At 44.3% G+C, this 15,286-nt stretch overlaps 1 protein-coding gene across 1 annotated transcript in view; it reads left to right on the top strand.

Annotated features, from left to right (window-relative positions):
* Nucleotides 1–15,286, top strand: part of Baiap2l1 (BAR/IMD domain containing adaptor protein 2 like 1) — a 105,478-nt gene that overhangs the window by 25,993 nt on the left and 64,199 nt on the right. Inside the window, exon 2 of the mRNA XM_045143757.1 lies at nucleotides 11,330–11,405. Within this exon, the coding sequence (XP_044999692.1) occupies nucleotides 11,330–11,405 (76 nt within the window). The remainder of the gene's footprint in view (nucleotides 1–11,329; nucleotides 11,406–15,286) is intronic.

The raw sequence follows: 15,286 nt of genomic DNA, 5'->3' as shown, positions 1-15,286 counted from the left end.
CAGTATGTTTCACAACTCATTTGAAGGAAAAGAACTATTGAGGCCTCAGGGTGAGTGCAGAGGTTGGCAGGAAGACTGCGTGGGCCTGACCCTGCCTCTTTCTGCCCGTAGCACCATTATCAGGACTTTAAAACATGACCTCTCAGAGTCTTGATAGCTTAGCTATAAAGTGGGGATAGTAATAAGCACAGGTTGGAGATCAAACAAGAAGGTCCAAGTCAGTGTTGGAGATGAAGCCTGAAGCACAGCTCCATAAGTGTGGATGGATTTCTAGTGAAAAAGTTGTAGCTGGAGAGATGGCTTAGCAGTTAAGATACTAGCTTTTGAAGCCCAAGGACCCAAGTTCAATTCCCCAGTACCCACATAAGCCAGATGCACAAAGTGTCGCATGCATCTGGGGTTCATATGCAGTGGCAGGAGGCCCTGGTGCACCCATATTCTCTCTCTCTCCCTCTCTCTGTCTCTCAAATAAATAAGTAAAATGTTTTGTTTTGTTTTTTAAGTAGACGACCTGCTTTCAGCTGGATAAAGCAGAGGACACCTTTGACTTACTCTGTGTGTCGTCTTCTCTAGACATCTTCTATTCGTGATCCCTCTTATCCTGAGGACAGCATTGTGAGCTAGAGAGCTGATGGTGTTTGTTGTCATGTTGTAGGGAGGAAATGGAAGTTCCTGGAGATAGCACTCTAAACAGAATAGCCATCTGCTTGAAGTTTGACCAGTATTTTAGAGTGTTCCTCTCGTAGTATTAATTATTGTTGGTTCCGAGTGTTGAGTACTTTGAAGAGCACAAAGGAGCTCCCCATGAATGGGGGTGCAGTGTTTGCCTGGCATGTACAACTCAAGGGTTTGATCTCAGCTCCACATCATAATATAAAATAAATCAGTAAATAAATGCTACATGATGGTAGATTATCCTATTCAGTCTTCATACTCTTGCAAAGTGAAAATTATTATCATTATTCCTAGTTTGTGAGTGACTGAGGCACAAAGAGGTAATGTTGCTCACCCAAAGATTCAAAGCATGCCTTGTCCCCCACACCTCCCAATCCCATTGTTACTGTGATAGCATGTTTACAAATCAGAGAATGCAGACTGATACATCATGCCACCTGAGAGCTAATATACACATTGATGGGAAGCAAAACATTTTTCATATCTGACAGGCAGGAAGTAATTTTCTACTTACGTATTTGAATGCAGTTATCTTCTTGTTGGGTTTGTTTGTGTATGTGTTTGTTGAGACAAGGGTCTTGATATGTAGTATAGCCCAGGCTGACCCCAATTCTTAGTCTCTCTGCCTCAACCCCAAGTGCTGGGATAACAAGCATGTACCACCACAACCGGTTTGAAGAAATATTTCTGAGCCGAGCGTGGTGGCGCACGCCTTTAATCCCAGCACTCGGGGCGGCAGAGGTAGGAGGATCGCTGAGAGTTCGAGGCCAGCCTGAGACTACATAGTGAATTCCAGGTCAGGCTGGGCTAGAGTGAGACCCTATCTGAAAAACCAAAAAAAAAAAAAGTATTTCTGATCTCGCTTGGTACTTTAAAAACTCTCAGTTATCTAATTTCCCTTTACCAGTCTTATACTCACATCCGTGATGGGCATGAACGGTGTGACTCTTCTGACCCTTCTGTTAGCCCTCAAGCAGCTGTCACCATGCCAGATTTGCTTGCTAATCCTTTCCCCTCAAGGCCAAGGAGGTAATCAAATGTTGGCAAGGTTAGCACAAGAGCAGCAACTTCCAGCAACACTCAGGGAAGGAGGAAGCAAGATTTTCTTCAAATGGAACCCGTCTCTATGTATTCTCAGTTAACCCTGTTTACAGCAGTTCTTACCATACAGCATCAGAATGCGTCTTGATAAGTTTGAACATTTGTGACATAGGTTAGTTTAAATGAGATAGTATGAGATAAAGTATTTTAAAATTTCAAATTGTAGAACTTGACATTTAGAGATTTGTTAAATTACATAAAACTTATTCTGAGATTAGCTTTTTAAATTTTTTTAAATTTTATTTATTTGAGAGAGAGAGAGATACAGAAATAGGCAGGTAGAGAAAGCGAGAGAGAGATACAGAAATAGGCAGGTAGAGAAAGCGAGAGAGAGGGAGAGAGAATGGGTGCGCCAGGGCCTCCAGCCACTGCAAACGCACTCCAGATGCATGTGCCCCTTGTGCATCTGTCTTAGTGTAGGTCCTGGGGAGTTGAACCTGGGTCCTTTTTGGCTTTGCAGGCAAGTGCCTTAACCACTAAGCCATCTCTACAGCCTGAGGTTAGCTTTGTTAAAAAATACTTTTTTTAGCCAGGTGTGGTGGCATGCACCTTTAATCCCAGCACTTGGAGGCAGAGGTAGGAGGATTGCTGTGAGTTTGAGGCCACCTGAGACGACATTGTGGATTCTAGGTAAGCCTGAGCTAGAGCGAGACCCTACCTTGAAAAAAACAACCCCCCCAAAAAAAGGAAAATAAATATTTTTATTATTTGCAAGGAGAGAGAGGGTACATCAGGGCCTCTTGCCACTGCACATGAACTCCAGATGCCATGTGCCACTATGTGCTTTACCTGGGACCTGGGCCGTCAGGCCTTGCACCCAAGTGCCTTTCACCACTGAGCCATATCTCTGGCCCATAAGCTTTTCTTTTCTGTTTTCCTTTGGCTTATTGAGGTAAGGTCTTGCTCTAGCCCAGGCTGACCAGGAATTCACTGTGTAGTCTCAGGGTGGCCTCAAATTCACAGCAATTCTCCTGTCTCTGCCTCCTAAATGCTGGGATTAAAGGTGTGCGCCACCGCACCTAGTCCATAAATTGTTGGGGTTTTGTTATTTGTATTTTTTTTTAAAGAGAGAGAGGGAGAATTGGCACACCAGGGCTTACAGCCATTGCAATTGAACTCCGGACGCATGCACTACCTTATACAAGCATGTGTGACCTTACATGCTTATGTCCCTTGTATATCTGGTTTGTGTGGGATCTGGAGAGTCAAACATGAGTCCCTAAGCTTCGGGCAAGCACCTTAACTTCTAAGCAATTTTTCTAGCCCCCATAAGCTTTTTTTTTTTTTTAAATTGTGAAAAATTTGTCCTTGGTCATATAGAGAACTGGAAAAGAGAAACAATTTTATTTTATTTTATTATTTTGGTTTTTTGAGGTAAGGTCTCACTCTAGCCCAGGCTGACCTGAAATTCACTATGTAGTCTCAGGATGGCCTCAAACTCATGGCGATCCTTCTACCTCTGCCTCCTGAGTGCTGGGATTAAAGGTGTGCACCACCACGCCCGGCTACAACTTTTTAAATATATAAATTTTGCTTATTTTACTACCTGGTTTAGTTATAGTATGCTTTTTAAAAATTAAAAATTACAATTATAAAAAGTATGCCTTGTTAATTTATGCATAGTTCTATACTGATAAAGGTAACTTTTCATTTTTCTTTTCTTCTTCCCTTTGGTTTTTTTTTTCAAGGTAGGGTCTCACTCTAGCCCAGGCTGACTTGGAACTCACTCTGTAGTCCCTGGCTGGCCTCAAACTCACAGTGATCCTCCTACCTCTGCTTCCTAAGTGCCGGGATTAAAGGCAGGCGTATGCCACCATGTCCAATTTAAAAGTAACTTTTTATTTTATTTTATTTTGTTTTGTTTGTTTGTTGTTTTTCAAGGTATGGTTTCACTCTAGCCCAGGCTGACCTGGAACTCACTCTCTAAACCCCGGCTGGCCTCAGACTCACAACATTCCTCCCACCCTTGCTTCCTGAGTGCTGGGATTAAAGGTGTGCGCCACCACACACAGCTCTAAAGGTAACTTTTTAAAGCCAAATACTAAGCAATTTAAATCTATCATCATACGATTACGTAATTAGTTTTAAAATTGTGACCTGGACCTTCAGAAGGCAGGGAGAGTAAATGCCTGACATAATCAGACAAGCTAGAAATCTGGTGGGAAGGGTGCCCTGGTTCCCAGGGGCCTGTTCTGCAGCCTTTTCTGGTTTTTGCTTTTTGAGGCAGCATCTGAATATGTAGCCCAGGCTGACCTCAACCTTGGAATGATCCCCCTGCCTCAGCCTCCCGAGTACTGGGAGTGCAAGCTCATCACCACATACATGCCTGGCTTTATCTCATCCTTTACTGTGTAGTACTGGGCATTGAACCAGCTAGGCAAATGCTCTTCTACCGAGCTCCATCCCCAGACATTTTTAAATTTTATGTCCAGGATGGCATGGAACTTTCAATCATCTTGCTTCAGCCTCCCAAGTAGCTGGAATTGCAGATGCGCATCACCACACAGTTGATTCCAAATAGCTGAAGGCCCGTTCTGCAGTGCTACTCAGTTTTGGGAGTAAACCAACCCCTTTTCATAACTCTGGCACAAACAGAAGGCTCATATTGCTAGTGGACTAGTCTAGAATTTATTCTGTAACCATAGCTATCCCTATTTTCTGGATGTAAAGGAAACATTCTAGGTAAAACTGACTTGGTAAATTATACTAAGTGCTAGGTTGTAACTTGTGGATACATACTTTTAAATATGTGGTTTTTTTGGTTTTTTTTGTAACAAAAGTGGTGCTTCTTGGCCCATCTGTATCTTTTCCATTCATTTTGATACACTTTATGTCTTAAACCTCTTTTTCTTCCCACCAAAACTCCATCTTTTGAGTTGTTGCCAGAACAACTGTCTCAGCAAACGTGGTGCCAGCACCAGCCTTTGACCCAGTGGTTGTCTTCCCAAAACACCCACTGCTACTATAACACCTAGCAGATCTCACAGTACAAAGGCAGCATTGCTTTTCTGTTCCTGGGTTTAAAATAACACCTACTCAACTAAAATAACTAGATCAATGGCCAAGAGCCAATATAGAAATGGATTTTCCACTGTTTAAAGGGGCCAAATTTTCTCTAACCCAAAATACAAAGAATTGAACTACATATATTGAGTTTTTCAATCCTAAAAACTGCCATTTTATCTAAACCTGGTTGTGGCCTTAAGTCTTGGTGAAAATGTGTGTATCATTGGTCAATGATTCCCTGACCTTTCAGTTAAGATAATGTGGATTGTGATTTGTATGTGGTCCCCATTGCTCTAGGTCTAGTAAACTGGTAGTTACAGGTAAATATTTCAAGAGTTATGTCATCCCTTAGTGAATGAACAGATCTGGGCTACTCTGTTGTAACTGCTTATATACTATGGAGAAAGGTTATCTCTATAGCAGTTTTCTCTTGTTCTTACTTTGTACTCTCACCTTTCTAAGAATATTACAAGAATTTTAAAGAATTATCTTTAAAATAAAGATTTCATTTTTCAGTTAGAAGGTGACCATTTTCTAAAGAAATACCTAGGTTTTAGGAATTATTGAGGGCTGGGATAGATGGGTTAGCGGTTAAGGCATTTGCCTGTGAAGCCTAATGACCCAGGTTCAATTCCCAGCCCCCATGTAAAGCTGGGTACACAGGTGACATATGCATCTGGAGTTTGTTTACAGCAGGTGGAGGCCCTAGCATACCTATCCTCTTTTTCTCTCTCCCTCCCCCTCTCTCTATCTGCCTTCCTCTATATCTCTCTGTCTTACATATAAGTAAAATATGTTTGTAAAGAATTATTGCCAGGCGTGGTGGCACATGTCTTTAATCCTAGCACTTGGGAGGCAGAGGTAGGAGGATTGGTGTGAGTTCAAGGCCATCCTGAGACTACATAGTGAATTCTAGGTCAGTCTGGGCTAAAGTGAGACCACCCCCCACAAAAAAAAAAAAAAAAAGAATTACTGAGCTCTTGTAGGTTGTTGATGGGACTGTTCAGTGGCCCAGCCACCCTGGAGAAGCCTGGCAGCTTCTTATAAAGTTAAACATATCCCTGCCCTGTGACGCAGCAGCTGAACCCTTGTGTGTTTATCCTAGAGATATAAAAACTTACGTTCGTACACAAACCTGTGCATGATTGCTGATTGCAGCTTTAGCTGGAATAGCCCCAAGCTGGAAACAATCCAGATAGTCTTCAGTGCGTAGCTTGGTAAGAAAGTGTGATGCAGTCATCCAGTGGAACACCACTCACAACAGGGTTAAACTCTCAGTACCCGCCAAGTCTGATCTTTCTTCGAGGCATTGTACTGAGTGAAAAAGCTGCTCTGCAAAGGTCACATACTGGGTAACTCCATTTATATAGCATTCTCACAATGACAGAGTTAGAGCTGGGTCTCTCTGGTTGCCCCAGGTTAGCATGGGTGGGGAGGGTGTGACCAGAAAGGGGCACACAAAGGAGATCTCTGTGTTGATGGCACCATCTTGAATTATGACTGAGGTCATGGCTGTGCACTTGCATGTCTGTCATAACAGTTCATAGAGACAGTGAATGATAAAAAACTGCTAAAAACTGCTAAAACCCAAGTAAGGCTTGTAGTTAATAGTATGATACAAGTAGCTATTTATTGGGTTTGATGATATACTGTGGTTATAGAAAATATCATTGGGGATGCTTGGGGAAGCATTTCTAGGAAAACTCCTTGTGAGTCTTTTTTTTGGGGGGGGGGAAGGGCCATTGGGTATTTCAAGGTAGCATCTTGCACTAGCCCAGGCTGACCTGGAATTCACTGTGTAGTCTCAGGGTGGCCTCAAACTCATGGTGATCCTCCTACCTTAGCCTCCCAAGTGCTGGGATTAAAGGTGTGCACCACCATGTCTGGCCATGAGTCTTAAACTATTTAAAAATACAATTTAGGATTGGTGAGATGACTCAGCTGTTAAAGGCACTTGCTTGTAAGCCTGACAGCTCATATTCAATTCCCCAGTACCTGTGTAAAGCCATATGCACATAGTGGTGCATGCATCTGGAGTTCCTTTGCAGTGACAGGAGGCCCTAACACACCTGTACTCACTCTTTTCATTCTCTTTCTTTTTCTAATAAATAATTTTGTAATATATAATATAATATACTAGGGGTTGAGAAGAGACTAGAACAATAGAAGCTGTGTCTAAAGGTATCCAGTAATCAGGTATTGAGACCTTGTCACCCTGCAGAACATGGGGATTGTGGCCAGCTGACTTTGAGGGCTTCATGGCTACATATAGACCCAGAGCAGAATCATCCCCAGTGTTTTTCTTTCCCTCCATTTGAGAAAATATAGAGATGATGATGACCAAAGAACCAAAAAAAAATTACAGCTCTGTAGTGCAGAGACCTGAAGAGGGAAGCATCTGCTGATGAAAGGACAGAGGCACATTTGAGGGCTAGAAGGGCTGGGGATGCAAGCAGTCTGGTCAACGAGGTGCTTGCCTCACAAGCACAAGTACCTGAGTGGGATCCCAGGGCTCACATACAAGCCAGGTGTGGTGACATGCGTTTCCAAGCCCTGAGCAGCGGGGCAGAGACAAGAGGGTCCCTCAGGCTCATTAGACACCTAGATCAGCCTACTTGGTGAGCTCCAGGCCCACGAGAGACTCTGTCTCAAAGGAGGTGTTCAGGATTTCCTAGGGATGACATACAAGGTTGTCCTCTGGCCTCCACATGCATGTGCACATATACACACAATATACCACACCGCACACATATATATAGAGAGAAAATAAGGTTTTGGTAATAAAAAGTGGATGGGGGAGCCAGCTGTGGTGGCGCACGCCTTTAATCCCAGCACTCAGGAGGCAGAGGTAGGAGGATCACTGTGAGTTCAAGGCCACTCTGAAATTACACAGTAAATTCCAGGTCAGCCTGGACCAGAGTGAAACCCTACCTCCAAAAACCAAAAAACAAGAAAGGGAGGGGAAGGGAAGGGAAGTGGAAGGGAGCGGATGGAAAGAGGGAAAGTGGACCAGGGAATGCTAGCTGGACCTATTGGTGGTAATGAGCCAATCACCCTGAGGCCCTAGTGCCCAAGGACTGGACCTACAGATGGGTAGACAAGAGGGTAGATAGCTAGGATAGGAGTCTGTATAGAGTGGTTAGACTCTATAGGTTCCCTTTCCTACACCTCCCACCACAGTAGCTAGCTGCTCCCCTTAGCCTGAAGGCTGGAGATTGAATCTCAGGATGTGCTGGAGCTCTGGTCTTGGAAATGCCAGGGGATAAAACTCTGCAGAGGAATTCCATGAGCCTTAACTGCACTCAAGTTCCCAGCCCCATTCCTGACTGGTGAGAAGACTCATTACCTGATGGATGCCCCACCCCTCCACCCAGTAACTGGAAATTAGGAATGTTTGGAGAAACTGGCTCTAGGTGCTGACTATGGCCCAGTCTTTCCAGTGACTTGCTGTCTAGACACTGACTGCAGCCCACTAGTTGCCCAACCCACAGCTTCCAGCAGCATTGAAGCACTCTGAGAAATGAACTGACTAGGTTGGGGAGATGGCTCAGCCATTAAAACTGACCAGGATGGGGAGATGGCTCAGCCATTAAAAGCACTTGCTTACAAAGCCCACTGGCCCAGATTTGAGTCCACAGTACCCATGTAAAGCCAGATGCACAAAGTGGAGCATACATCTGGAATTTGTTTGCAGTGCACGATGCCAATGACATGTTCATTCTCTGCCCACACCACCTTCCACTGTATCTCAAATACAAAAAAAAAAAAAAAAAGAAAGAAAAATGTACTAACCTTTAAGATCACCAGAGCCAGGAGTGGTGGCACAAGCATGTAATCCCAGCATGTAATCTTGAAGGCTGAAGCATACAGGTTGTAAATTTGAGGCCAGCATGGGTTATATAGAGAGACCCTATCTCAGAAAACCAACCAAGAGCTTAAAAAAGAAAGATTTGGAATGTAACACTCAGGATATCTGTTAGATGCAGGCCACAAAGACAAGTGGAAACAATTGATAATAAATCCAGGATTTGTCCAACTTTCATCAGCATTCTAGAGAAGTTGAAGATACAAGCATCTTCCATACATGGCCAGAAGCCAAGGGTCCTGTAAACTAACTAGAAAAGTTACCCACAGTGAGGCAGGAATAAAGAAAACAGCTTCCGAAAGTGAGCTTTGAAAAGGAGAGAGGGGGATTCACAGAAGAAATGACCTCTGACTTCTAACAGCAAAAGTGGATGCTAATTCTGAGACAGAGTTCAGTCCATTATATCCCTGTCCATAAATATCTCACATGTTGAAATAAAGGTGGTTGGAAGCACATGGAGATACAGATACCCCTCTCACACATCATTAGATCATTTGTGGAGAATAGCCTCTAGCAAAAAAGGAAGAAAGTAGAAAATATGACTTCAGCTGATGAGAGGTTTTTGGGTTTTTTTTTGGTTTTTTTTGTTTTTTTTTTTTTTGGTCTGGCTTATGAGCATAGCTTGGGAATTGAACCTAGAATGGTAGGCTTTGCAAGTGTCTTTAACTGCTGAACCATCTTTCCAAACCCTAATGAGAGTTCTTAACACAGCCAGCCACAGCAGAGCATACAAGGACAACAGCCTGGCAGACTGGAAGACAATGAAAAGACAGTGAGCAAGGTTCTGGGAGGAAAAGTGAGACAGAAGACTAGCCTGTAACTGAATACTGGTGTAGACCACTGTTGCAGTCAGGTTCGCATTGCTGGTAGAAATCACCTAACCAGGAGCAGCTTGTGGGGAAAAAAGAGGTTTATTTTGGCTTACATGCTCAAGGGGGAAGCTCCATGATGGCAGGGAAAACGATGGCTTGAGCAGAGGGTGGACATCACCCCTGGCCAACATAAGGTGGACAATAGCAACAGGAGAGTGTGCCAAACACTGGCATGGGAAAACTACCTATAATACGGATAAGCCCACCCCCAACAATACACTGGCTCCATGAGTCATTAATTCCCAAATCTCCATCAGCTGGGAACCTAGCATTCAGAACACCTCAGTTTATGGGGGGGACACCTGAATCAAACCACCACAACCACTGTGTGTGAAAGGATTTAAGGTGGCTACATAGTATTGGTGGGGATAGGGGAAGTGAAACAATGATTAATTCCAGAAAGAAAAAAAAAGGCTTTACCAAAAAGAAAACATAATCTTTAATACATTCAAAGTCAACAAACACTGATTATTAATTGACCAGTAAGTTGCCAGTTAATTACATAGGAAGGCTTGGGTAGGAAACCAGGGATGAGAATACTCAAAATGATTATAATAACTAGAGCAACATCTTAGTTGGAAGCATTCTTGGGAAGTCAAGACCAAGGGTAAGGAAAGGCTGAGGCGTATGCTGTCTTCACTTTGTCTTTATCACAGATTGTTTAGTATAAAGTTCTCCTGCATCCTCCCAACCTTAATGGAGGGCCTTTTCCTTCTCTTCTGAAGGGTGTATGTAGGAAGCCTCTCCCCCTGGCATGTTGGGTAGTTTTTCATCCTTACCTCCTGGCCACCTGCAAACAGTACACATGTGGGGGAGGAGGTAGTGAGACCTGGGGGTCCACTTGGAATGATGGGGCCATGCAGCTCATTGGTCATAGATGGAGCAGATGCCTACAGTCACCTGCACTCAGGAAGCTGGCACCCTGCAAGTGGTTTGCTTGTGCTTCAGATTCAGGCAGGCTCAAAGCAAGATTGCTGGAAGTTTCTGTTCACTTGGTAGCCAAAACATTGGCCTTAATTAGGAGTTGAGGTAGTTGATTGTACACACTGTTTCTTAATGCTAGAATGATAACCATTAACAATCTGCTTATACCCAAAAGGCTACCTGGGCCTCTGGGCTTACACAGTCCCTAAGGGGCACCCTAGGGATGTGAGTGTCTGCTGCTTGTTCTATTTATAACAGGTTATAGGCAGCCCTTGGGCAACTGAGAACTGTCTGGGCTATGTCCTCCTTGTCGCCTGTCCCATCAAGTCAGAAAATAAGTTTCATTAAAATTCTTAATCAAGCCAGGCATGGTGGCACACAGCTGTAATCCCAGCACATGGGAGGCAGAGGTAGGAGGATTGCTGTGAGTTCAAGGCCAGCCTGGAATTATTGAATGAGTTCTTGGTCAGCCTGGACTAAAGAGAGATCTTGCCTTGAGATGAAAAGAAAAAAAGTCTTAATCAGCATTTATGTACTGGGGATGTAGCTCAGTTGGTAGATTGCTTGCCTCACACACACACAGCCCTGAGTTTGATCCCCACCATAGCATATGCCAGGCATGGTAGTGAAAGCCCATGATCCCAGCACTTGAGAGGGTCAGAAGTCCAAAGCTGTCTTGAACTACATAGCAAGTGTGAAGCCAGCCTGGAATACATGAAACTATATCTTGAAAAAAAAACTTTACACACACACACACACACACACACAAAGCACACTCATGTAAATAGCATTTGTGACTGTGTACTCTAGGCCACACTGTGATAAATCTAGATGCCCTTCAGTCTGTGGTCTATTGACATGCTTGTCTTGTGTATCTACTTGCCAGAATGTCATGGAGCAGTTCAACCCTGGACTACGGAATTTAATAAATCTAGGAAAAAATTACGAAAAAGCTGTTAATGGTAAGTTTTCTTATTTTTCCCCTTCTGATTAATGTTAAACATACACATGCTTTTTAAAACAAGCTCTTGGCTGGGGGGGCAGCGCAGCAGTTGTACGACGCTTGCATGAAAAGTCTGCCAGCCTGGGCGAATTCCCCAGTACCCAAGTAAAGCCAGATGCACAACGTGGCATATGTGTCTGATGATCATTTGCTGCAGCAGCAAGAGGTCCTGGTATACTCATTCATATTTTTTTCTCACATAAGTATACATTTTTAAGGAAATTAAGCTGAGCGTAGTGATGCATGCCTTTCATCCCAGCACTTGGGAAGTAGAGAGGTAGAAGGATTGCTGTGAGTTGGAGGCCAGACTGGGACTACAGAGTGAATTCCAGGTCAGCTTGGGCTAGAGTGAGACCCTACCTTGAAAAAAGAAATAAAAAAGTTGGGCGTGGTGGCGCACGCCTTTAATCCCAGCACTCAGGAGGCAGAGGTAGGAGGATTGCCGAGAGTTCAAGGCCACCCTAAGACTACAGAGTGAATTCTAGGTCAGCCTGGACCAGAGTGAGACCCTACCTTGAAAAACCAATAAAAAATAAAAAAACACCAGGGGTGGTGGCGCATGCCTTTCGGAGACAGAGGTAGAAGGATTGCTTTGAGTTGAAGGCCACCTCAGACTATACAGTGAATTCCAGGTCAGCCTGAGCTAGAGCAAAACCCTACCTGGAACAAACAAAAACAAAAGAAAAGATTTTTATTGAGGAAGTTCATATGCAAGTACCTATGTGTTCCCCTTGTAAGAGATGAATGCAATTAGACTGCATCAAAAACCACCTTAAAGAAAACCCATGCTGAATCGAGCCTCGAACCGGGGTCCTTAGGCTTCACAGGCAAGCGCTTAACCGCTAAGCCATCTCTCCAACCCAACCTTCCTCTCTTATTATTAACAAAAGGCTGGAATGTTAGGTCAGGACAAAATGGAGTCACCCAGGACAGCAGGAGGGCAAACAGCAGGAGGGCAAACGGCAGGAGGGCAACATAGGAGTCATCCCCATTCCTCAAGAAATTGCTCAGCCACTATTATCCCTGCCTGACAAGTCTCCAAGTCTAGATTTACTGTCCCTAACTCTCACTGGGTCACTTCTGGTCTCACCCTATACCTAATGTAAAGAACAGAGATTCACTGCCCCAACAAAGAAATTCCTTCCCTTTCCCACCTTCCTCCAGTTGAAAAGCCCACTATCTGTAACCCCAAACTCACTGCTCCACTCTTGAGAGTCAGTCCTGGCAGCTCATGTTTTTCCCCCTCGAATAAAAACTTCCATCTTTGCCTCAAAAAAAGAAAACCCATGCTGACGGAGTCAAGACAGTTCTTCCTATATAGAAAATATTAACCCAGATAGTCAGACCCAGGTTCATCCTCTACCACCAAAATCACCATTCACATAAATAAAAGATTTAGTTTCTAGTAGTTTTAGATCTAAAGCTGAGCATGGTGGCCCACACCTATAATCTCAGTCCTTGAGGTTGAGACAGGAGGATCTCTGTGAGTTGAAAGCCAATCAGGACTACCTAGCAGGATCCTATCTCAAAAAAAAGATAGTTGTTTTAGAGCTAAGCCAAGCTACAGGTCAAGTTTGTATCTTGTTTCTTTTGTCTGCTACACCCTGATATTTTGAAAAATAGTGCTCTAGCTGGACATGGTGGTGCATGCCTTTAATCCCAGCACTTGGCAGACAGAGGTAGGAGAACTGCCGTCAGTTTGAGGGCACCCTGAGACTACATAGTGAATTCTAGGTCAGCCTGGACTAGAGCGATACCCTACCTCAAGAAACAAAAAGAAAGAAAGAAAGAAAGAAAGAAAGAAAGAAAGAAAGGAGGGAGGGAGGGAGGGAGGGAGGGAGGGAGGGAGGGAGGGAGGGAGGGAGGGAGGGAGGAAGAAAGGAAGGGGAGAAGGGGAGAGAAGAGAAGAGAAGAGAAGAGAAGAGAAGAGAAGAGAAGAGAAGAGAAGAGAAGAGAAGAGAAGAGAAGAGAAGAGAAAACTCTAGCCTCCTATCCTTCCCCAAGAGTCTGGCCCAAGAAAGAGGGTGTACTGGTTGACTGAGCCTGCCCTGTGGGTAATGAGCGCAGTGCAGTTAGCAGAGGGAGGCTGCCTGTCTGCTTCTTGCCACCAGTCTTCAGTGTTAGGAAATACAGCAGGTCTGGATTCTTGCCCTCCCCCTCAGCAGTACCTTCCACAGGCACCTTCCCTGCTCTGAGAGCAAGAACCTGCCTTCGCTCACTCTCCCTTGGCGCCCGCTTAATCACTGGGCCACAGAGTCATTGCTGTCACCGTTCCTGTGAAGAAACTCCATGTGACCTGAAGTACTTTTGTGTTTTTGTAGCCTGAGCTACTCTTGGAGGAGAATTACAGGCTGAGTTAGTGAGCTGCCCAAAGTTTAGCCTCCTATTATCAAGACTTCTCCCTAAAGGGCTCTTATCACTTCAGTACCTCCGGGAGATTATTCTGTACTTCATAAGTATTCCCAGAATTTCTGCAGGCCACCCTGGCTACAGTTTGCTGAAGCCACTGAGAAATTAGATGTGTTTCATAAAGCCCTCAGTACGAATTTGGAGCATAGATGAAGATGCCTATCGGCTGTGTGGTCCACACTTAGATTATGAGGCAGGGTAATGTGCGTGGCTAAGAGTGCTGTATAGACCAGGGTCTCAGGGACTTGTGCAGTAGTGATGTGGAGCAGGCAGGAGGCCTTCCAAGAGCCAATCTGGCCAGCAGTTGTTGGGTGTCAGCAGGCAGACACTGCTTCCGGCAGAACAGATAGCATCCAAGCCTTGGGAGCCACACTGGCCTGGGGGAGGTGCTGTTTGATCTGGTGGAACTGGACAGTGTCAGTTCAGACGCACATTGGTCTGCAGCACCAGCCATCCACTCCTGCACAGCCAACTGCAACTGCCCTCAAACTTGGTGGCTAAAGACCCCTGTGAAGGCAGGGCAGCTTCCTAACTCTTCAAATCTTCAATCTGCTGGGGGCTGGGCACATGCTCTCTCCATTGGAACATTTCCCCTTAAAAGAGCTCAGTACAGCAGTAATGCCTCGCCTTCCATGAGAGTCTTGCTTGCTGATGCCACACTGGCCAAAGCAAGTTCACAACCAAAACACCCTCAGTGTCCCAGGGAACCCCACAGACTGGGAGGTAGTTCACTGAAGACCATTGCTGTAAACATCTACAGTGAGCTTTGGGAATATGAGCTTGCGAAAGACCAGCAAAGGCTTTTGAGCAGAACAAAAACCCAATAAAACTCTGCTTTAAGGAAAAGCAATCTAGTCAAAGTTACCCTTGAGATGAGATGCTTTACCGACCACTAAAACAGAACGTATGGACAGTAAGAAGAAAAACTGCCAGTGTGTTCACAAAGGGGAACAAAATTACGAGACTTCTTTTAGTCCTTTAGTTCTGGACAGGTTACATAATTTGTATGTCAATTTTGCTTGTCATGAAGGCAAAGATTTTTCACAAGACTGAGAAGATTGCACAGTTTTAAAAGTAAGCCAGTAGTTAAGGAAAAATTCAATGTGTAGGAGCAAACCAGAAAATTTGTTTAAATATTGTGTAATCCTGAGTGCTATTCTCCCACTAATTCACTTTTGAGCTTATCAGTACTTCACAGTTTAAGATCTGAGGTTGAATATACATATATTAACTTGACAGTTTACTGGCTATACACCTTGTTTTTAGGTGGAGTTGCTTTTCCCTCCATTCCAGCTGAGATCAGAGTCCCAGTGCCGTGATTTAGAACTGAGGAAGTGAAGGGCCCCAGCCAGAGTTGTGTACACTGCTGCCAACGCGGTTGACCTTGGGGACAGCCTGAAATAACTCCACTCCACTCCCCTTAGCAAAAGG

This window comes from Jaculus jaculus, chromosome 2 (assembly GCF_020740685.1).
Source record: "Jaculus jaculus isolate mJacJac1 chromosome 2, mJacJac1.mat.Y.cur, whole genome shotgun sequence".
NCBI lineage: Eukaryota > Metazoa > Chordata > Mammalia > Rodentia > Dipodidae > Jaculus > Jaculus jaculus.
Note: the sequence above shows the minus strand (reverse complement) of the source record. Positions and strands in the feature narration are given on the sequence as shown.